The sequence below is a fragment of the Chionomys nivalis genome, chromosome 1 (genome assembly GCF_950005125.1).
Source record: "Chionomys nivalis chromosome 1, mChiNiv1.1, whole genome shotgun sequence".
NCBI classification, from domain to species: domain Eukaryota; kingdom Metazoa; phylum Chordata; class Mammalia; order Rodentia; family Cricetidae; genus Chionomys; species Chionomys nivalis.
Window position 1 is genome coordinate 119841254 of NC_080086.1, and position 24314 is coordinate 119865567.

The window sequence follows — 24314 nt, forward strand, 5'->3', positions numbered from 1 at the left end:
TTGGCTGGTCTGGAGCTTGTTATGTAGACCAGGATGGTCTTGAACTCACAAAGATCAGCCTGCCTCTGCCTCTTGAGTGCTGCAATTAAATTCAAGCACCACCACACCTCGCCAGGACTCTCCTTTCAAAAACAAAACAGGCTGGGCAGTTGTGGCTCACACCTTTCAACCCAGCACTTGAGAGGCAGAGGCAGATGGGTCTCTGAGTTTGAGGCCAGCTTGGTCTACAGAGTGAGTCCAGGACAACCAAAACTACACAGAAAACCTTGTCTTGAAAAAAGCAAACAATAAAAAACAAAAGAATAAAACATTAGCTTTTATGATAAAAAAAAAGGAAAAAAGAGAAAAAGAAAACTGCTAGCAAACTGTTCAGCACAATAGCCTCACCCACAGCCCTAGGAAACATTTGGAAACATTGCTCACACCCTGCTCATCTAGGGAACGCAGAAATCAAACGGAGGTTGTGCAAAGATCTGCAAGGTGCTGAGCTTCACCCAATCCACCACTTAGTTTCCCATCTAACTTGAGTGTACAATACCCTGAGCGCTAACTGTGTATGTTCCATTGGCCCCTTTGACTACGTGGGACACAGTCTGGGGACTCCTGCTCCAGTGGCACTACTGCAACCTTGACAAAGGAAATCAAGCCAAGACCAGGCATGGGGGCATAGGCCTTTAATTCCAGCACAAGGGAGGTGGATTTCTTTGAGTTCAAGGCCAGACTATCTACAAAGTGAGTTCCAGGACAGTCAAAGACTCTGTCTCAAAAAACCAACAACCAACAACAGCAAAAAGCAATCAAGCCATTCCAATGCTCTGATAGGCTCACAAGGGCAATCATATCCTGATCCAGGGTTCTAGAAGCCGTGGGGACCAAAAAGACACAACTAAAGAAGAGCAAACCTAAAAATTAAAACCAAACCAAACCCAAACTCCTCTCTTTGCTGGTTTTAAGCACCCTTCTCACATACACAGACCAACCACTTATGGGAGGCAAAGTGGTCATTGCAATCAAGAAGGCAAGTTTCAAGTTCTGTCAATGCAGAAAGTATTGCACTCACCCCAGACTCAGCCAAGGTTGAGGAACGTTCTGAAAGAACAAGCAGAAGTCCTATTGAACTAAACATTTTGGAAAATGTCAGTGGCATTAACTATTTAACCAATATACCTGGGTGGATGGAAAGATGAAGGATGGATAGGACGGATGGGTCGGGGATGGATAAGGACGGGTGGGTGGGGGATGGATAGAATGGGTGGGTGGGGGATGGATAAGGATGGGTGGGTGGGGGATGGATAAGGACGGATGGGTGGGGGGATGGATAGGATGGGTGGGTGGGGGATGGATAAGGACGGGTGGGTGGGGGATGGATAAGGACGGGTGGGTGGGGGATGGATAAGGACAGATGGGTGGGGGATGGATAAGGACGGGTGGGTGGGGGATGGATAGAATGGATGGGTGGGTGATGGATAAGAATGGGTGGGTGGGGGATGGATAAGGACGGATGGGTAGGGGATGGATAAGAATGGGTGGGTGGATGATGGATAAGAATGGGTGAGTGGGGGATGGATAAAGACGGGTGGGTGGGGATGGATAAGGACGGGTGGGTGGGGGATGGATAAGGACGGGTGGGTGGGGATGGATAAGGACAGGTGGGTGGGTGACCAACACAGTGGACTATGACATTACAGTCACCCTACTAGGAATCAGGAAACCTGTTCTTTCACATCTTCTATGTCTACTAGATCTTTTTTTTCTTACTTTGGTCAAATCACTTAACTTCCAAGCTATTTATTTCATTTATAAATGAGTAGTTAATGAATATCTGCTACTAGAGAGTGGTTTTTCTCATTCTTTCAGTTGGAAGGAAAGTGATGTATGGCAATGTCCCATACCTGATTGTCCACAAGAGAAAGAAGAGGGAAAACGAAGAAGGAAAAGGGACAAGAAGAAGAAAAGGAGGCATTTTGATCACTCACTAGATTGCCCTTTGAACACAGCTTCAATGTGTGACTGAATAATGACAATCTACACACAGTAGTTCTGATATCAAGAGCTTTGGAGCCGGTCCTGGCTACTTCAGCATGTGCAGTGAATAGACCCTACTGACTAAATATCATCATCCTATAACCCAAAATATCATCTGTCCAGTCACCAAGTCATCACATAAATTCCTTGGTCTTGTTCTCAAATGTCAAACTAGGAACGTATATTTACGACTGTGGTAATTTGAGTAAGAATGGCCCATATATTTGAATGCTTAGTCACCAGAGAATGGAACTCTTTGACAGGATTAGAAGGATTAGGAGGTGTGGGCTTGTTATAGGAAATGTGTCACTGGGAGTGAGCTTTAAGGTTTTCAAAAGTTTCAAAAACCAGGCCAGTGTGCACTATGCCTGTCTGCCAGTTATCATGTTCCCTGCCATGATGACAATGGACTAAGCCTCTGAAGCTGTAAGACAGCCCCAATTAAATGCTTCTTTTAGAAGAGTTGCTATGGCCATGGTGTCTCTTCATAGCAGCAGAACAATGACTAAGACAGCTACCGTACTAGTTTGAAGGGAAACACAAGAAAAAATGCATGTTCGTGAACGCTGGATAGCCTCATGATGAATGAGGTCGAAACACCACATCCTCCAAAGTCTCTGAACAATAACTGGAGGCAAAGTTGTCCTGGGCTGGTTGGGCTGCGGCCAGTGCTGGGGAAACCCACTGTACCACGGGCATGAACTCTCAACTCTCTAACCCTGGATGCCAATGGTTGCACTAGGAATCCGGAGGCACCACTATCTGGTGTTGATTGCCACTTGCAAGAAGTTCAAAAGATAGAGGCACTTGGAAAACAGAAGGTTTTGGTTCACCGGGGGCATGTCTGCATCCTTAGCTGTTACCTATCCAGTACTGACGAGTAGGCAGGCAAAGAAACATGATGGTACGTGCATGCAGATCTAATTGACTCTACCTGATTGTCAGGACCAAGGTCAATGTCAACCCCTCTGGAAAGCCTTTCTGTCTCTCCCTGGACAAGCTTACCATGTCAGCTGTTACAGAACTGTTAGTGCTGCAAAGTGTGAGGTTCTGAGTGCAGGGAACCCCTCTTCGTTATTTTCTCACCTCCACCATGCTCACCTTAAAGGAGGCTGGGTGAGAATGTCTTCTGGGACACTTTTTTTTTCTTTCTTTTTTCTAAATTGGAACTTACAACAAGAAAACAGAAGTTGGGGAGATGCCTTGCTGGGTAAAGCACTTATGCAAGTGTAAGGACAAGAGTTCGAATCCCCAGAATCCATGTGAATGTCAGACAGGTATGGTGGCTGCCTATAATCCCAGCACCTAGGAGGAGAAACAAAGGGTCTCCAGAGCAATGTGGCTAGCTAGACTAGCTAAGGAGGTGAACTCTAGGTTCCAGTGAGAGACTTTTCTTCAACACAGAAGGTGGGGAAAGACCAAAGAAGACAGCTGGCATTGACCTCTAGTCTCCTCATGCATTCGCACACACATGTACATCAACCCTTTCTACACATACACCCCTGCACATGTGAATACATGCACACAAACACATGCAAATAAACAAAACCCACAGGGTTTAAAAATCAACACTTACCTGCATACAAGGCACTGTGATGATGACTACAGCATTCTATTTTCACATTAAAATGGCCATTTGAGATTTATTTTATTTTTTTATATTTATTTATTTATTATGTATACAATGTTCTGTCTCTGTGTATGCCTGAAGGCCAGAAGAGGGCACCAGACCTCATTACAGATGGTTATGAGCCACCATGTGGTTGCTGGGAATTGAACTCAGGACCTTTGGAAGAGCAGGCAATGCTCTTAACCACTGAGCCATCTCTCCAGCCCCTTGAGATTTATTTTAATTAGAGCTGTGACATCACTAAGTGACAGAGAAGCCTACTTAGCATGTGCAAGAGCCTAAGTTCAATCCCTAGGAGAGAGTGTTAGCCAGGGAATGAGGAAGAAAAGAAAGATGGACTGAATTCGGAAAGGAAAAAATAAAAGATGATGAGTGCCCTAAAACCCAGGTCCCCATTAAAGAGGCCCGTATTGTGTCAACCTTCCTGTGAAGAAGCTTTGCCAGCAAAGACAAATGGCATCTGGCTATCTTACATGATATTAGCATAACACACATGCATGCACAAACATACACGCACAAGTACACTCATGCATGCACACACCCGATACTAAAAAACAGAATCGATAGTGGTCATTACAAGCATCTTGAGTTTTGAAGCTACCACTTGCTAGGATGCTTGCCAAGAGATACTTCTACTCACATCTTGCTTTCCTTCTGTGGACCCCCACAAACCCTTGTGGAGGTCCCCACCGTGCTATCCCTGTAGCAGAATAGAGCAGGACCCAGCCTCCTACTACAGAGTGCTGAGCCCTGGGAGGAGGCCCCAGCAGGCACAGGCAGGGCTCAAGGGCACCCATCTGAGCTGTAAATCTCCTTCGTGGGGGCGGGACCTAACTTTCTCCCTAGGCACAGAGGCTTCCTCAGCTCAAGCCACTGCTGCAAATCCCCCCACCAGGGGACAGACACGTGACTCCACACTCTCCACCTCCCACCCTCACTTGTTTCTGAACCTAGTCTTATCTGTCTTCCTCCTCTTTCCCCCTGAAATAGTCGGGCTGTACGGGCGTCTGCACACAGTCATGATAAGCACTGATAAAGACAAACTCTTAAAGAGCCTTGTAGGGATAAGGAAGCTGAAACCACGTTCTCCTGCAGGGCTGGGGACCGGGCCTTCTACAACACTAGTATCCTAGAAGCAAATTTTAAATCTTCACTTCCAGCAATATCATGCATGATACGTAAGTAGGGCTAAGAACCAAAATGCTGATGTACCTGGAGGTAACTGAGTTTGGTTTCTACCAACTGACATTCTCCTGCCTCCACGCCCTCACTTATATACTTTAGATGAAGACAAGCCACTTCTCTCCCCAGATTCCAAAGTCTCCATCATTAGAATTTAGATGTGTGTGGCATTCTTTTTTAAGGGTCTACAAGCCTCTGATGTGACTAGACCCAATGTGACTGTCCAACTTCACACTGCAGGAACTCTTAAGCTCAGAGAGGTTAAGTTTCTTCCCGGAGGTCACAGAGCAGCAGAGTCAGGTTGGTGAAAAATAAACAAGCTAGCTGTGAACACAGCACTCTGTGAATATATGCTGGCCTATAAATGCTCAAAAGCGGGCAGCAAACACAAACTTGGCAAACCATAGCCACTTCCTATGCAACTAATTAGAATGAGAACTACCATCTGTCTGAGAAGTAGCCCTCAGACGAAAGGCACCCCCAAACCCACGCGACAGTCAGCCGCACAGAATGCAGTCAAATGGCCTCCTGAACAACACCCTCAGTCTCAAACCACAGAAGTCACAATTTACATTTCACAATAGGGTTCTAATAAGTAACATTTTTGTGGGCTTATCATACGACAAGCATTTTCTAAGCACTTTGTATACACTACGCTATTTATTCCAAACTACACACTTAGATAGCTATTACAGGCTTTGTGCTACAGATGAAGAAATGAAAGAGGTTATACAACTGGTCCACAGGTCATATCGCTGGTTCAGTGGCCACGGAGGAAGGCAGAGATTAAAATCCCTGTCTTTCTAACGTAAACCCTAGCGCTATGGCAACCAAGGTGTTCCTGCTTCAACAGCTAGCACTCCGCTGCATCCTTCTCAACTCTTAGGTGTAAAAATATAGACACATTAATAATTGCAGTAGAGGAAACTTTGTGGAGTGGGGTGGCACTCTGTGCCTTCTGCTCAATGATTTAATAAACTAAATACAGTTTTAAGAAGTAAAGTTAGGGCCGGGGTGTAGCTTAGTGGTCAGGCACTTGCCTAGCCTGGTCATACACACGAGACCTTGGGCTCTATCCTCAGCACTGCAAACAGTACTGTTATTATAACAGTTACAACATTAAAGGTGCCAAAAGATTCTGAATAAATGGTTGAAGTAATTCTTGCCTTTTCAAATTTTAAGGTGTGTGTATGCTCACAAGAATCCAAATGTAATTTTAATACCACATTCTAATTTCTTATGAAAGGAAGGAAAACACCTGAACAGGAATAACTAAAGAGCATCTATGACTGAAGTAGCTACGTGCAATTTTTATCTAAGCAGTCCAACATCTGTGCAGAAGGCAGTACGTCAAGTGTCAGCACCAAACAGCAGGACTCTTCCTGTCAGAAATCTTCCCTGCCTCTGCTGCGGAACAGGCAGGAAGCGCCCCACCGTAAACTGCCAGACACGAAGGCTTCCAAACAGAAGTACAGACAGTGGATAGGCACGACCGTGATTCAAAAGAGCTGGAGCCAGAAGCTTCCTTGAAAAAAGGGAGATTGGGGATGGGTGTTCTAGGAGTTGGGGTGTAGAAAGCAGAGCAAAAGGAGGACATGAAAGACCAGGTTTCATCCCAGAAGCTCCTGCTGGGAAGTCAAGGGAACCACTGGGCAGAGAAAGGAAGGAAGGTGTATCCCACAAACCCTGAGGGCTGGCCAGGTGAGGAGAATGGGGTCTGTTATCCAGGCTGGGACAAGGACAACCAGAGTGGGAAGGTCTATGCTACGATGACCCTACATAGATCTCACACAAGTCCCCTGGGTTCCTTAGAAGGAAACTAACAAATATACAGTAACTAATCTCAAAAGCTTCTCCATGAGCCGGGCGGTGGTGGCGCACACCTTTAATCCCAGCACTTGGGAGGCAGAGGCAGGCGGATCTCTGTGAGTTCGAGACCAGCCTGGTCTACAAGAGCTAGTTCCAGGACAGGCTCCAAAGCTACAGAGAAACCCTGTCTCGAAAAACCAAAAAAAAAAAAAAAAAGCTTCTCCATGGCTTAGCTCTCACTCACCTGAGCTCAAATAAGGAAGTCTTTCTAAGGTACCAAATAGTAGGGTCACCATGACCAGGCACTGCACACCTCTGGATAGCAGAGTTCTGACGGTCACTGTGGGAGAACAGGTGCAAGGTCCCATGGCAAATGACAGGACAATGCATGAACTGAACCTCCCCCTTTGTGGTGGTTGATATCCGTTATCAAATTGATGGGATCTAGAGTCACCTAGGACAAGCTCTGGGCATGCCTATGAGGGACTTTCTGAAGACACCCTGATTGTGGAGGCACCATCCTACAGGATGGGGTTCCAGACTAAATAGAAGGACAAAGTGGAGTCAGCACCAACAGACACCACTCTCTGCTTCCTGACTTCAGACAAGGTGACCACCTGCTTCACCCCCCTGTCACCACGCTTTTGACACCATGGTGGACTGTACCCTCAAACAATGTGCCAAAATACAGCCTTTCTCCCTAAAGTCTCTGTGGTGGCTAGTGTTCATTGTCAATGTGACGTAATCTAGACTTGCCTGGGAAGAGAGTCTCAACGTAAGATCATCTATCTAGATCACACTGGCCTGTGGTCTTGTCTATGGTGATCAACTTCGGTGACACCATTTCATCAGCTGGGCTGGGACTTGAAGAAAAGCAGAAAGAGAGCTGAGCCCCAGCAACAGAGCATTAATTCAGAGTTCTCTGCTCTTGACTGTGGATACATGGTAACTAGCTGCCTCCAATTGTTGACACCCCAGACACCCCAGGCCCTCATCCTTTCAAGGATGAACTGTAACCTGAAACTGTGTACCAAACAAGCCCTTTCTCCTTTAAGTAGCTCTTGTCTGACTTCTGACCCAGTAACAGGAAGTTGCTTCTGTCAGGTAGCTGTCATAACCACAAGGAAAGTAGCCACTGCACACCTGGCCACAGAAGTGACCGCTGTGATTTTATGGGAGCTGCCAATCAAAAACATCTCTTAATTATGATTACTGCCAGAATTATTTTAACAAAAAGCTAAATGTCCCTGTTTTTTCCTCAGAGGAAAAGATGGCAAACTCATTCCTGCTCATGCCATGCTTAAATAATTACCAGAACTGTAGGAAACAGACTTAGGACATAGACTATGTAAAAATAGAAGCCCCCTGGCTACATTGTATTTCCAGGTAAACACAGAAACTTTTTGATATAAGTATACCACACTTAATATTCGGGACACATCTTTGATTTTAAAAACATAAGTATTCATCATTTATCTGAAACTTAAATTAACTGGGCATCGTGTATTTCATCTAAAATCTGGGCTCAGGGTGGCTTTAAGATAAAGATGGGTATTTCACAGGAGCAAAAGGAGAGCCTTCCTACTTCTGCCCTCCTATCCCACCCTCCTACCCCATTCTCCTACCCCAGCCCTCCTACTTCAATACTCCAATTCTAGCCTTATTTCTCCAGTCTTCTATTCCTGGTCTCCTAGGCCTGAAAAGCCCCAAATACTTGGAAGGAAGGAAAAAACTTTACATAGCTGAAAAAGAGAAGACAAACTTCTGTCTAAGAACAATCATTACTGACGATCAGAAGAGCAACTTGCCATGTTTATTTCCATTACTTACAAGTAATCATCTAAAATGAAGTCCAAGTTTAAAAATTGAGCATCATAATACATAACTAGAAAGTAAATGTCTAGTTCTTTAGAGGAATATAGCCTGGATATTTTTTGTTTTGTTGTTGTTTATTTATTTGTTTGTTCTTATTTTTGCTTAGTTTTGTATTTTAACTATTTAGCTTACCATTAAAGTAATAGGTTTCACCACAATGTGGTGTGTAAAGTCCTTCTGTATATGTGTTGCTTTTATTGGTTAATAAAGACGCTGCTTTCAGCCATCCCTATCAGGTTATCAATAAGTAAAAAAGAAGAAGAAAGAAAAGAAAAGAAAGGAAAGGAAAGGAAGGAAGGAAGGAAGGAAGGAAGAAAGAAAGAAAGAAAGAAAGAAAGAAAGAAAGAAAGAAAGAAAGAAAGAAAGAAAATAACAAGAAAAATATTAGCTGGAGTACAACATGGGGGACTCAGGTTCTCCCTCACACTAAATTTCTTAATAACTAAGAGTTTGATGTATGGTGAGTGTCTTGATTCAACCTCTTGCCCTAGAAAAGTTCCTAGAACACAGACGGTACACAGTATGGACTTGTTGAATAAATGTCTGGATAGATGGATAGATGGAAGGATGAATACTCACTCTGTCTACTGTTTCAACTTGGATTTTGTCCATGTATGTGTGTTTCTATGTTTTAATGTTTCTATGTTTTAATAACTGATTGGTTTTTTTCTGTGATTGCAATCTTACTTCAATCCCAACTATCCACACCCTTGCTCCAAGTGTTAAAACTACTTGTCTTCTGGCCCCACTTCCCAGTTTGTCTAGATCCATTTTCTTCAAGGCCTGGCTTAAACTCTTCCTGAAGCCTCTGCCAATCAGCAGAACTCACACCATGTCCTTCTCCTTGGGCCTCCACCATTGTTCAAGCTCACTATTTCCCAAGATCCACTAGAATATGGTTCAATTTTTCTTTTTCTTTTATTTAACTATGATTATATATGTGTGTGTGTGTGTGCGTACACACACACACACACACATATTCCACAAAGCACGAGTCCTGGATGTCTCACAAATACTAGCTATTTATGATAAAACACATCTGAGACAGGTCTGGCTGTGCAGAAGTAAACAACTGTCATTGCTTTGTGTCATCATCTGTATGTATGCATGTGTGAATATGTGTCCAGGCACATAATCACATGTACACACAAATACATGTTACATGTGTGCATAGGTCAGAGGTCAATGCCAAGTGTCTTCCTCAATTGCTCTTCACCTTATTATTCAAGACCCAGTCTTTCAGTGAACCTGGAACTGCCTGGCCGGCCGACAGATCCTGGAGACTTCCTGTGTCTCCCTCTCCAGCACTGGGGCCACAGGTACTCACTGACAAGCCCAGGGTTTTACATTGGTGCTGGTGGAGCCAATCAGATTCTAAGGCTTTCACAGCAAGTACTCTAGTGAGCTATCTCAGGAACATGCTATACCCTGCCCCAGCCCTGCTGTCGTTCTCCTCCCCGGCCCTGCCATGACTTGAATGTCTCTGATACACCAAGATGCATCTGACTTTGTAACATGTCCCAGCCTCTTCGATAACCTCCTGCCTCTTCAAAGACAGTTTGACAAGCACTGGTTGATGCCATGTCCCATCTCTAATGGCTGATGGAGGAGTCGCTCAGTTACCTAAAATGGTTGAAATAACCATCGATGTGAAAGGCAAAGGCAGACAGTCATCAATCTTCCATTCTGGACATTTTGCTTGCTTGCTGGTTTGTTTTTAGGAGATTCTGGATGGTTCTATGGCTCAATAATACACAAAGAGAGATCATTTTAAATCTAAATTTACTCCTTGTGGTCCTTGGACCTAGGTAAAGAAACAAGCTCTGAAAAGTAGCTTTATGGTCTTCCAGCCATGGGGAAAGACAGAGCAGGGGGTGGGGGTGGGGGGGCAAAACTGGGCAGCTTTCCAGAGTAATAAGCAAGGCGATTTGAATAAAAGAGACAAAATATGATAGCGAGGTAGACTGAGCACAGTAAAAGCCCAAAATGCCAGGTTTGAGAAGTCAGTTAGGACTGTTGCCAGCAGGGGCCCAAAAAGCATCTGGCCAAGCTAACTCCTGACTTCACACGTGTGGAGAACACGTTTCACATGTAAGCACAGTGCCACTGACTGACCGGCGTCAGCGGAGTCAATAAGTTCCCCGAGGAAAGAAACTATCCGTCCACGCGGACCTGCAGAGGTAGATCTAGGTGTTGCCACACTCTCCAAGACTGCACTAAGCGCTTCCTCTCAGCTGTGAATTTACACACCAGGGCTTTTCTGATACTCCTTGATAAACACCGTATCACCAATAGGCTCTCTGCTCACGTGACAAGGTGCCCAGCAAAGGAGGTATTCGATAAACATCCGCTGATGGATGAAAGGAAGGCCAGACTCTGCTTTTACTGCTCAGCAGCTTCTGTCTGGCCCACTGTCTTAGTTAGGGTTTCTATTGAAGACACCGGGAGCACAGCAACTTCTATAAGGAAAACATTGAATTGTGGTGACAGCTTACAGTTCAGAGGCTCAGTCCATTATCATCACGGTGGGACATGGTGGCATGCAGGCAGACATGGTGCTGGAGAGGTAGCTGAGAGTTCTATATGCTACAGGCAACAGGAAGTGAACTGTGACAATGGAGGATATCTTGAGCATATATAAACCTCAAAGCCCTTCTCTGCAGTGACACACTTCCTCCAACAAGACCACACCCACTCCTAAAAGTGCCGCTCCCTTTGGAGGGGTTACACCCACCATCTTTCTTTTCTGCTCAGATTCTGAGTTTTTAGGAGCACATCGTGATTCCGCTGGATTGGAGAATGTGTAGACGGGCACTCCTACGAGACGGGCCTGGAAGAGCGGGCCTCTCGAGAGTCCGTTGACTAACCGGTGAGTGGGCTTCCCAGATTTCCTGAACAGCTCACACTCTGGAGAGCCATCAGATGGGTGAGAAAAGACACTTCCCATCCACAAAATGCTTCCATCTGCCTGGCACTAGGAGATGCTATGCTCTGAGAAACAACCAATGGCTCTATTCAAGGTGGATACAGGCAACACCAAAGCATACCCGCCTCCAATAATAAATTCTAGATTTACCCACCATGGTTTTTGTTCCAAACCCTTCTTGAATTGATCACATTTCTGACCTTAAATGCTTCCTGGGTGGCAAACTCAGTGAGTGTTCGCCTATGCTACTAAATAAAAGAGCCTCCCCTTTGCCCCCACCTCCCAAATGTGCTGGCTAGGGTTACAGGCACACAGCAACACAGTTGACTTAAAGGCGACCTCCGTAACACTTCAAGGAGAGAGAGATAGGATGGGAAGAAGACAGATGAGGTAAGAGGTCACTGCAGCACTGGAGTTTGGTAGCAGGCTTGAGTTTCTCCTCCGGGCCTGCCACAGGAGTCCAAAGCCTTTCCCTCTGGAGATTCTATTTTGTTTGGATGTGGGTGAGTTATACTGACACGGTACATTCCTGCCCTCGTGATTCTCTCGGCCCAGCATAGGCCTCTGACCACTTCACATGCTTTCTGACAGAAAACTAATTTTTAACCAGGTATAACCCTGCTGATTAGCATTATAATCGACTGTAACTACTTAACAAGCTCATATACACCCAGAGGAACTTGGAGAGAAATGTGTTTTGCCAAGTGAAGCTTGTATTTATGTAAAACAGTGCAGGCCTGCTCTGGAGTTCGTTTAGCCTGTGTGAAGCCACTGGAAGTTGTACAGGTACATGCATCAGTGAGCCCCATGAGTTCAGGGACTGCTGTCTCAAATTTCATGTCTTGTCACTGCCAACTGCAAGGATTTTTTTGGTAGATAACACCTCAGTTAATAATTTAAAGCTAATAAACTCTGCAAATAAGGACAAGTGTTCTTTCTGTGTTTCCTCTGACCACAGCACCTTCTACAGGCTCTGGGTACCCAGATGGTACACAGTTCCCCGTTTTAGAAACTTTAGGCTTGGTTAAAAAAGAAAGTCTTTGGTGTAGTGCAAACTGACCTGTGAAAATCAGAGCGTGTTCTCCTGTCGGAATGCCTTCAAAGACTTCCCTAAAATTCCTCCTCCTCTCTTTGGACTGTACAAAGCAAGAAGTTAGTCTATCTCTCCACCTCACCAGAGAACCTCCCTGTGGCAGTGGATGGAGATCAGTGCAGACAGAGGACCACACCAGCCCTACATGCAGACAATGGGAGGCTATAGAGGGCTCAGCTCTCAGGGAGCTGGCTGTATCACATCCTCTCCCTGCCAGGCTCGAGGCTCACTGTAGAAGAGAGGTGTCAAACGGAGTAGGTGCCTACAATGGAACCATGGCTATAACCACATTACAGGACCTGTACACCATCAAACCAGACCAAAGTCTAGCATGGATGGGAGGGCTGATGAGGTCCCATCCCTAGCTGAGGTAACTGAGGGCTGCTGGAGAGCGATGTAGGTGATGAGAGGTTGACCATACTCTACTAGATGGTTCTAGACCCAGGCACATATAGGCAGCACCAAGTGGGCTCAGAGAGTTTAGAAACAGAATACATGAAATTGGGAGAGAATATGTGGTGGGGTGAGTAGGAGAATCATTGGAGGGGAGGGAATTGGAGATGAATTTCATTAAAAAAATACATTACATGCATGCACAAAATTCTCAAACAATAAAAAATGATATGAAAAAGAAATACCATCTAACGCTTGCCATTTCAGTCTTCCCAAACACATGTCAAGCTCTCATGCTCCCCAGAGGCAGGAACTGTGGCACACACACCTCTGTGTGACCAACAAACACCCCAGTATCTGCCAAGGTACTGCGCCATGACAAGTACTGAGAGAATACACATCTCTCTGTTGGCATGCACCAATACCTAGGTTCTGGCTGGGTTGCTGAGAAGACAGAAAGAAATAAAAACTTCTGTTTCTATAGAACCTCTGTCTTAATGTTAGACAAGAAATTAATAAGAAAAATATGAAGTGTAGGAGAAAGATGAGGGAAAAAGAAGTCATTTAAAGGAATGTATAAAATGGTATATAAACTGCAAATGCAGAGAAAAATACAATCCAAGTACAATGCCATATACATATAAAAATGTCATGATGAAACTCATTATTTTGTGTGCTACCTTAAAAATTAATAAGCCCTTAAAATTAAAGAAGTAAAATGTCTGGGAAAACCAGGCATGGTGACTGTAATCTCAGTACTTGGGAGGTTGAAGCCAAAGAACTGAGGGCTGTGATTAGACCAAGCTACATAGTAAGGCTCCGTTTCAAACCAATAATCAAATAATAAGACAAATCATAAATCCTGAAAAAGAGTGACATTTTGGATAGGATTACTAGAAAAGGCTTTCCTGGGAATGTGACATTCGAATAAATGTTTGAGCCAGGAAGCTCACTGTAGAAGAAACATTCTAGAAAAATGGGAAAGAAATGAAGGAAGGTTGAGGCAGGTACATGGTGTGTCTAAGGTGACCCCGGGCCCTTATGACTAGAGACTCACAAACAAGGTGAAGCTGAACAGCAGTAGGCAACAAGCCAAGGAGGCCCAGAAGGCTCGTCTGGATTGTCTTACAGGAAGGAATTGCGTTTTTTTCCCCTGAGGGATTTTTTGACAAAGTTCAGGCAAGGGGGAACCAATTAGGGGACAGTCGAGATAACCCAGACGCAAGGTGAGTGACGTGGGCCCAGGAGAGGCATGGAAGATAACACTTGGGAATCGATCCTTACAGCAGACGTGGCAGATGCTGCTGCTATGGACTGGATATGGGGTGAAGGTGAAAATGAGGGACGTCAAGGACAATTGAGAAGGGGAGAACTAGGCATACAATACCATACAAATTGATTTTTAGCTGCACCATATACAATCAAATGTCTCTGAAGTTAAAAAAAGCCTACATATAAACTCTGAGGTTGCAAGGTTCGGTATGGTCTGGAGACAGGAATCTAAAGTTAACAGCATTGAAAATGTATTTAGATCCTCAAACTAAATAAGGCTGGTACAGTCAAACCAAACACTAGCTCCTAATTGCTCCTATTTCTGATCACTAATCATCTTCCACAAATAATGTCTCCAATAGCAATAATTCCTAGGTCTGCCAAAGCAATCTGATCAAAAGAAATGAAATTGCTTTGAAGAGCTGAGGAGCTATTGTCCATTGACAGCTGCTGAGGGAGTGAGAATCAGTTTTGAAGGGTATGACCACTGGCTGGTCCACCATGCTCCAATGGATGCCACATGCCTAGGAGAAGGTGGGCAGCACAGACTGGAGTGGATGAGCTTTGAGAAATGAGGACACCAAGTTGGGTGGGTAAGGAAGAGGGGTGGAGATGGGGGGAGTTGGGGAGATGAGTATAATCAAAATACAACAAACACAATTTTCAAAGGATTAATAAAAGAGAAATTGTTAAGTATAAGTAAATTAAATTTACTTTTAGATGATCTAAGACTTTTTATAAAAACACATTCACAGAGCAAGGAGAAAAGTGTCTTTCACTAGGCCATATGTTCATCTTAAGATGTTCATCTAAATCTAGGACTACCAATCCATAAGTCTTCAGATATTAACACAATTTGCTGAAATGCTATGTGGTCAGATCTTTCGCTGTGAGCTTCATAGGACTTCCTTACTTCATCCACACAACAACCTAAGAGGTTAAGAATTCTCATTGTTCCCTTTTACTAACCAAGAAACAGGCATCTGGGGCTTAAGTCACATGTCCAAGGTTGTAACCGGTGAGTGTCTGGGAACTACAGTGAGAACTCAATAATTCTAAAGGCAGGTGACCACTGGGAAGCAAGAGAGCCCCAATTATCCATTACACTGGCTGGGTATTGAAGGAGTGAGGGAAGGGAGGGAAAGAAAGGGGGGAGGGAAAAAAAGGGAGGGAGGGAGAGAAGGAAGGAGGGAGGGAGGGGAGAAAAAAGAGGGAGGGAGGGAAGGAGGGAAGGAAAGAGGGAGGAACAGATCACAGAGTATGCTTGACTGCCATAAAGCAGGAGTATGGATGTGCCTAGGCCAAGGCCAAGAACTAACTAATAGTTATACAATACCCTATATGCTAAGGGAAGCAATATTGAATTAGATGGCAAGTATTATAGCAATAGGGAAGACATCTACAAAAGGATCTTGGATGGACAATTGCCATCCTAACCATGTCCCCTTTATAGATCTTATCCACTGAAAATTTTTCAGGAATTCCCTAAGAGGATAGAGACATGTCCTTGTGCAATGTACAAGGACCCAATCAGGAGGAGGTCTGTTTAACAGGGCCATGTCCTCAGGACCCATGGGGCTCTCAGAATCAATAGTTAGGGGCTAGACCCTGGCAGTGATATTGTAATAATCTCCCTCAAGTGATTCTTGTTGACCAAGGCAGAGCCAGTCCACTAGCCTACCCTTTCCAGTGCCGGGGCATTCAGCTGGGCAATTAACAAACATTCTTTGAGGAGATACTAAGGGCCAGGCATTGGTCCAAGCACACTGCGAATATAAACTCAATTCCCTACAGCCATCATTTCAGGCAGATGATTTTTACCATCGTCCATTTTTTACACAAGAAGAAACCAAATTTCAGAAAGGTTAAATGGCTCACTAAAGGTCACAGAAGACTTAGGTCACGGGGAAAGGTGGCCTTAAAACCCAAGCAGTCTAGACCCAGCATGGACCCTTAGCAGCTGTCACCGTGAGCTTCAGCTGTCACTTTGGCATACCTGAGAAGAAGGAACTCTTCTCCATCAGACTGGCCTGTGGCATGTCTGTGGTGTATCTTCATGACTGCTACCAGGAGGACCCAGCCCACCACGAGTGGTGCTACTCCTGGGCAGGTGGTCCTGAGTTACATGACAAAGTCAGCTGGGTATGAGCCGGAGGAAGCAAGGCAGTGATCAGTGTTCCTCCATGTCCCTGCCTCAGTTCCTACCTGGGGCTCCTACCTTGGCTTCCCTCGCTGACAGACTACGAAATAAAATAAACTCTTTCCCTTCCAAGTTAATTTTGGTCAGAGTCATTTATTCTGGCCACCGAAAGCAAACTGGGACTGATACTCTGGAGAACTCCTTTTCTCTCAGAGGACAGCGATCTTCAGACATAGCCACTACATTACCAATGCATCTGTGCCCAGCATGGTGGTGAACACCTTTACTACCCTCAGTCAGGAGGCTGAGGCAGGCAGGAGGACCTCTGAGTTAGAGGCCAGCCTGGTCAACAGAGTGAGTTCTAGGACAGCCAGGGCTACACAGAGAAACCCCATTTCTAAAAATCAATAAGTACGTCATAAATAAATAAATGTATCCGTGACAAGATAAATCAAGGGACTGGCACACACCAAAGATGTCTGCCCACATAGTACTGGCCAAAGAGCGAGCTGAGCTCACTTTGTACATTACTGAAGCAGTAAGTGAGGAAACCCAGACAGTGAAGCGACCAGCAGCTGTCCCCTACAGGTTGCACTCAAAACCATCTCCTTAGCTTGTGTCCCCTAAGCAAAAGACCCCACTTAGCCCTCACTCAACCTCTGCCTCATCGAGTATGAATCCTAATATGTATAGTTGACACAGTTATTCTTACAAGTTTTATTTTAAGAAATATGGGGCCAGGAGATGACTTAGCCATTTGGGGGCTTGTTGCACAATCCCAAAGACCCACACAAAAGCCAGGTGCTGCCTCAGGGGTCTGTAACCCCAAGCACCTTGCCTAGGAGGCAGGATAGGTGGAACCCAGTGACCGGCTAACCAGACCAGAGGAAACAAACTTCCTCCTTAGTGAGGAGACTCTGTCTCAAAAAATAAAGTAGAGAGCTAAAGAGGGGGCTCGGCTGGTAAAGAGGTCAGCTGCCGAACCTGACTGTAAGTTTGAGCCCTGGAACCCACTGGGCGGAAGGAGAAAAGTAACTCCTGTGGGTTGTCCTCTGACCTCCATACGTACATCCATAAACACCACACACACACACGCATGCGCGCAAGCACACACACACATGTATGAGTACACATAAGTGTGCATGCTAAATTAAATAAAAATAAGTAAAGGAACAATGTGGCCATCAGTAAAGAATGACGTTCTGATCATCAGCTCTGGCCACCACAGATTCTGAAGGCCTTTCTCTGCCCACAGTTCCTATGCTAGCTGTACTTCTCAAAGCAAGCAACTCAAAGGACAGACCACTAAATGTGCAGATTCTTCACGGTTATCTCAAAGCACAGAAGCAATGGCTCTAAGGAGGCCGGGTAGTGAACCTCCCTCCCTAGTACCTTCCCCTAGTGACTCCTATGCACATCCAGGACAGCAGCATTTCATCTAGTTCGTCAAAAACTTAGCTCAGATCCGGCCTTCTCTTAGCCTCGGGCTCTGTCTACAGCAGCCCTTCTGTCGTCATACGCTGCAGTGTCTGTCGTCGTCACTGGTAGATAGTTCCCACAGCCTGTGCTTCCCACACTCTCCGCCTCGGTCCTCAACATTTTCTTCTGCTCTAGAAGGTCAATGTTCAGTCCCACATCCCTAGCGATGTTAAAAGGTACTGACTGGGATGAGCTTCCTTTCTTTGCATTTTACATCCATATTTATTTGAATGTGAGCAAAAACAAGCCCAAACCACCAAATCCAAACCTGGGGTTCTATAAGGCAAAGTGGGGCTTGAGGAAAAGATCAGTACAAAGTCAAAGAACCAGTTTGGTTTTTTGCTTGTTTGTTTGCTTGCTTTTTAAAGAAAATATATACTAAATTATAGTTCAGTGAAATAAGAAGACTTAAACTTGGCTCTGCCGTGTCCTCAGGTCAGCCACGCGTATCCATTCTGCAGCCTGAACATAGGCTCTCTCCATGCCTTTCTGCCGGTGGTGTCGAAGCTTGGCACGTTGTGTCCTCTCCAGGTGTGTCTTCGAACATGACCTAAAGTTTGACACTCTTTGTGCGTGCGTACTCTCCTTCCAGGAGTCTTCCTGAATCCTCCCAGCCCTCCTCGCACACTCTGGTTTTGAACTTCCAACCTACTGCAGTGCCTGCCACTCATTTGGAACTGAATGACCACTTCAGTATCTATATGCATCTGCCTCGTGTCCTTTCCCTAGAGAAATGCAAGTCCCTGGAGAGTAACCTGTGGCCTCTTATTTTATCCCTGGGTGAGTTAAAGTGGTAAGATTCCCTAGTAGAATTTGATCACATAGGGAACTCAGTGGGCAGGCCAGTGCAGAGCCAGCTGAGGTACTTCACAGTAAAGAGAGGCGCACATTGGATCACTTCAGGCCGGCTTCAGAGCCACACCTGCGAATGGGTACTTTTCTCCATTTCTTCCCAGAACGGTACTCAAGGTCTAAGCCCAGGAAAGTCTACTCACAGCTGTGATGCTGTGGGTGTACTTGGGTGACAGACATGGGGAAGGTGGTCCCTTTGCAACTTGACTGTTTCCAGGCTGCTCGGCACTGTTGCTGGGGTCCCCATATTCACTTCAGAGAGCAGCCTCAGCATCTCCCGGTCCCAACCAGCTCACCACTCGATTCATTCTTTGGACTGCTCTCGGTCTTGTTTCTAATCTGTCCAATGCCTGTCATATCCAATTCACACTTGCTACAAGGCAGAAGAGATAATGATTTTGAAAGCACTTTACGTTATCGCACACAATAAAAATGTCAGGGCCACAGCATCTGAATCTGCAGGGCTAATAAACAGCCTGGGAAGCCAGACAGGCTGTTCCCCACTGGGCAAACAGTGAGCCATAGGAGGTGAGGGCTCAACCTCCAACCCACCTGTGCTTGCTGTGCGACCTTGGGTACCCACTTAGCTTCTCTGGAACTCAATGTCCTTATCTGGAAATTTTGTCTGTGCACTAGAAGATCTGGTCTAGAGCCAAAACCAGCGTAAATGTAAGAACCTTGGAGAATGGCTATAAAGCAACAAGCTCTGACTGCACACTTCCCTAGAAGAGCCAAGGAGAGAGAGTACTATCCTGTTCTGCCCTGCGTTTGGAGCAGACCTCAGTTCAGTGTTACCAGAGACACTCTGCTGCATCCTTCCAACTGGAACATGCGTGTGGAAAACACAGACCTGCCGTTCATCTTCACTGCCCTCGGCCCTCTGGTTATCCCCTCTTAGCACCTCCTGCAAAGCACCCTACCTTCCTGCTACTCTCGTCAAAGTTTTCTTCCCCTTTTTATGCAAAACCACAGATGTTTAACACTCAAGTCTGTTTCTGAAGTTAGTGATCCCTCCAAGGCCCTTTGGGTAGCACCATGGATAACAGTAGATTGACAGCGAGGCAGAGGAAAGGAAAAGTCGAGTTCAGGATCCTATGGCTTGCCCTGCTGTCTAAAGTGGAAATCACAGATTTCCCAGAGCTCAGCTCTTGTGACTTACTAGGGTTGTCCTGAAAGCCCTGTTAGTAACCATGGTTCCGGAAGGTACTATCACAGGCAGGAGCAGAAAAAGAGCAGATTCTCCCCCTCCCATTTCCCCCTAAAACTCCCCATCCATGAAAAATATGTTTAAAATATGAGGTAAAATGATATGCCAAGGACATGCGCACCCTCTGACCCCAAGATATTCATGAAGTTATCTGTGTTTTCAGCAGAAAGCGGTTCTTCTGCAACTCTTCATGAGGCAGCACAGACAGCTCCCTGTGCAAACCAAAGAATCCTGAAAATATATTCATCCATAGCAACACTTGCTCCAGATAGAAGCATGTAGCAAACCTGAAGACAGAGCTATTCGTTTCCTAATTTAACACTGTTCCTCCGAGAAGAGAGGGGGTGGGAGAGGCTGGTTTCTCTAACTGTCCCAGTGCCAAGGTTGAATGCATCTGGTTTAAGGTATATCGGCAAGGCCTTTTTCCCCCAAATCCCTAATACTTGACAGTATAATCAGTTAACAATTAACTAAATTTCAAAAATAGTGTTTGATCCTACAGCGTCTTGGCAATCAAAGCATGGAAGCATATCACCTTTAGATTCTAAATCCCGACTTCTATAACCACAAACAGAGTCCTTTTTAAAATACAGCATTCTAAAAAGATGGGCAAAACAAGCTGGCCTGGTGTTTCTGGGACTGACACCGTCTTGCTGTATGTCAGTAGATGAGTTAACCAATGATTTAGGAACAAGAAGGCTTCCTACCAGAGGGATCTTTAAAACGACTCACTGGGCCACCCAGGACAACGCCAGGCTGCACAAGAACCTCCAATCTGAGCTACACGTGTCTCTCCAAGGACAGAGAGAGAGACACACACACAGTCACTCAGCCAGCCCACCATGCACTTGCAGAAGGTCCCCTCTGCCAAGCTATACACCTGCATTCCTGGGCTCTCCCAACTCGCAAGCTCCCTGTACTGCCCATTTTCGGGAGGGCACAAAAGAGACCGGAGATAGTGCCCACCTGGCAAATCTCATCTCTCTTATCCTAATGTGTATGTCTCTCTAGCTACGAAATGAAACGTGCATCTTCAAGAAAATTGAGACGTGTATGCACACACAAACACACATCCTTGAGCCTCACGACCAATCCCGAGGCAGCAGGTCTTTCCCTGGGACCCCGGGATCCTGGACGTGGAGGGGCTGGACTCACCCAGTCCTCGAAGTGACGGCTCCCATTTTGCAGCAGCTCCTCGAACTGGATGGTGCAGTTGGCAACGAAGTCGTCGTAGCCTATAGGAGCATCATGAAAGACAGCCAGCTCGATCTTGCGCCCATTGCACACATCAGTGACGAACTCATCGTGCCAGGCCGGGCTGTTGGTCTTCTGCTTGGTGGCTGTTTGACCAATGCGCGAATCATCCACGTTGAGAGCAATGTAGGGGTCCAGAAGGAAAGTCTGTGGCCGGGGTCCCACCGCATGGCGTAGCGACCAGGCTGTGGGCTTCAAGCTCACGGCCTCGCAGATTTTGATCTTAAGAAGGCCATTGAACACTACCATGGTCGGGGCGGAGAACTAGAGCCGGGGTCACTCCGTCCGCCCCGAGGGCAGGAATGAAGAGCAGGCAGCAGGCACGCTGGGAGCCTGGGGGGGACTCCTGGGTCCCCTCTCGCCCCACCCCACTCTCGCTACACCTTGTGGCGCTGCGCCCTGGCGCCGGCGATTCTCAGCGAGTGCATGTATTTCCTCGCCGGATTCCTAACGGAAAACAGGGAGGGGGGAGAGTTGGAGACGTCCGTTTTTGGAGCAAGTCTCTCCCCCCCAACCACTGGCAACACCTCCACGGGAGGAGACAAGCTGTCGCCTCCGCTGCAAGCCGCGGGGGCTGACTCGCTGCTTCTCTGTTTCTCCGGGTCCGTGTGCGGAGAAGCAGGCGCCGCTCCCGGCGCTCACCTACCTTTCCGAAACATAATCTCCCGGCAATTTCGTGTCCCGGAGGGGGAGGGGGCGACGGGACGGGGCGGGGACGAGAACCGGGGGCGCAGATTTCAACCCGGATCCTCTTCGCCCACCCAGCGCCTGCCTCGGACGGCGCGGGGTGGAGGGTGAACTGAGGGATGTGCTGTCTATCCGGAGGGATGCATGTCGAGAGGAAATGGTCCTCCCGGAGCCAAATTTTTTAAAAATCCACAAGCCTCACAGCCAACCCGGCCGCCGCCTCTGGGGCCAAGCAGTGGAGCGCCGCAGCTGGCGATCTCGAGGTGCCCGGTTCCCGGGATCTCACATCCGCGCGGGCACGGGAGGTAGAGGTGGCCGCCACTCGGGCTCTGGGCGCAGGCCGGCACCCGGCGGTGCGCAGCGCGGCGGCGAGGCAGGGACTGCGACTCGGCGCGGCCCCTCCTCCCGGCCGCCGGCGCCCGCCCGCCCGCCTCGCTCTCCGCGACCGCGCTCTCGGCACGGCCGGCTCGCCGCCGGCCAGAGCGCTCAGCCCGCGATCTCCTTCCCTCGATCACAGTGCGAGCGATTCTCCCTCCCTCTAATGCAGGAAATGCGCAAAAGACGTCAGTGTATGTGTGTGTGTGTCTGTGTGTGTGTGTGTGTGTATGTCTCTGTGTGTGTGTCTGTGTGCACGCGCGCGCGCGCGCGACAGTGTTTGGGGAAATAGAAAGTTTTGCCGGTTGGGGGAGCAATACGGGAAAAGTGAGCTGAGCAGAAAACAGCGGCGAGCCGGTCAGCCCGGTCCGGTGGCGGCGACTTGCGAGGAAGCTGAGGGAGGACTCCGCGAGGGACCCGGGAGGGTGGCGGCTCTGGGATGCGGGGGCGAATGTCGCAGGCCGAGTCTGTGCGCCTCTGGTCCGCACCGGGAGAGCCGGGTCTGCACTCAGAGCCAGGGGCGGGAAGTGTGAGGGGGAACGACAGGCATCTCTCTCACTCTCTGCAGCCAACACTACTTTTTAGAACCGGGGTTGGGGGAATGGAGGGGGTCGCAATGTTCCAGAAGACTCAGCAATTTTCCCCACTCTGCCTAGAGTGCGGCGGTCACCAGCCGCCCGCGGGAGAGCTGGCCTGTCTGTCATTCAGTCCCGGGATTCTCCACTGTGCTGCGACGGGGGAGGGGCTACCCGGACTGTTGAGCTCTTTTGCTGGGTGTGAGTTTTAAAGCCTCATTTTCCTCTTCCTTTTCCTTGGGGAGACTGTCCCCTCTAGGGATCTGTCCCGGACTTGCTCCAGTTGCAAGAACTTGTTGACAAGTAGAAGCCTGGTAGAATCCCGGCCCAGTTCGGTTCGAGAGTCTTTATTTCTCCGAGTGACTCCTCCTACACATGGGGACCTCGCGTGTGCCCTTTAAGGGGACAAGGCACGGAACCACGCGCTGACAGCGGGCTCCTAGGCTGCGGGGAAGCCGGCAGAGCCCTCCTGGGGGCCGGTGGCTGTATCCATGCTAATTTCCTCCGTAACCTTTAAACTCTCTCTGGAAGAGGCAACGGCGGCGTCTGGTCACGTGAGGCGAGCCCTAGGCTGCTGGGGAAGAATTTCCTCCGCCCGGGATCGGGACCGGGAAAGGCGGCGGGCGGGGGGGGGACAGCCCTGAGCCTAGGGGACTAGGAAACCTCGGAGGGCCCGGACGGAGCGCGCCAGGCCCAGGGCGCCAAGCAGCGGGAACTTCCAGCCTGCGCCCAGGAAGGGGCTGGTGCAGCAGCTCTGGGCTGGGTGAGTGGAAAAAGAAAACCTCCGCCCTCACCCGTGTGCCAAGGCAAGTCCGGCTGTTCGTAGGGATCGTGAAAAGCTGAGTGTTTTTCTGGCGACTGTGATAAGTGTAGACCAAAATGTACAAACTGTATCCCGTTCACTTTTTTCTCTCCGGAAAAGGGATATCATTCCCTGTGGCTTAAAGACTAGGCAAGAGGCAGTCTCCAGGAACGCCATATCAAGTGCAGTACAATTCCCCAACACCCCCCACCCAAAAAAAGAACTTAGGAGTTTCACAGGCATTCAGGCGGATCTCCTGCAAAAGTTGAAGCTTGCTGTCACGCCCCACCACCCGCGCTCAGTTTACTAACAGTAGTTGAAGATGGTTCTGTTGCATGGGATAAACTGGTATCATAGGCGCCAAAAATTCAGCCTTGGGAACGATTATGGTCTTAAGATCATTGACTCTTGAAAAATAATAATGATTTAAAAACTTCCTTTCAGGACACACATTAAAAAGTAATGGCGAATGAGACGTTATCTTTAGACTGTGTGTTTAGGAAGCAGGCCCAGCACTGAAGAAACCATAGGGAGACATTCCTAAGTTTAAAGAATGCAGAGAAACTCACTAAACAAAAGAGTCTTTACATCATTCTTAAAAAATAAAAGGTGATGTGAATTTCCAGGATGAGCAAAATATGCCAGTTTTAGATCATTTTAAATAGCTCGGATTATTGACACCCATTAAGCTTTATACCTAAATTGATTGCTTCATTTGCCCTCCAGTAGTCCTGGGCC

General features: G+C 47.2%; 1 protein-coding gene across 1 annotated transcript in view; it reads right to left on the reverse strand.

The window, feature by feature from the left end:
• Positions 1-22423, reverse strand: part of Prkce (protein kinase C epsilon) — a 514529-nt gene extending 492106 nt beyond the window's left edge. Inside the window, exons 1-2 of the mRNA XM_057762421.1 lie at positions 21784-22423; positions 21039-21584 (exon numbers count right to left, since the gene is read on the reverse strand). Coding sequence (XP_057618404.1) covers positions 21039-21386 — 348 coding nt within the window. The 5' untranslated portion in view covers positions 21387-21584; positions 21784-22423. The remainder of the gene's footprint in view (positions 1-21038; positions 21585-21783) is intronic.
• Positions 22424-24314: the final 1891 nt, after the last annotated feature.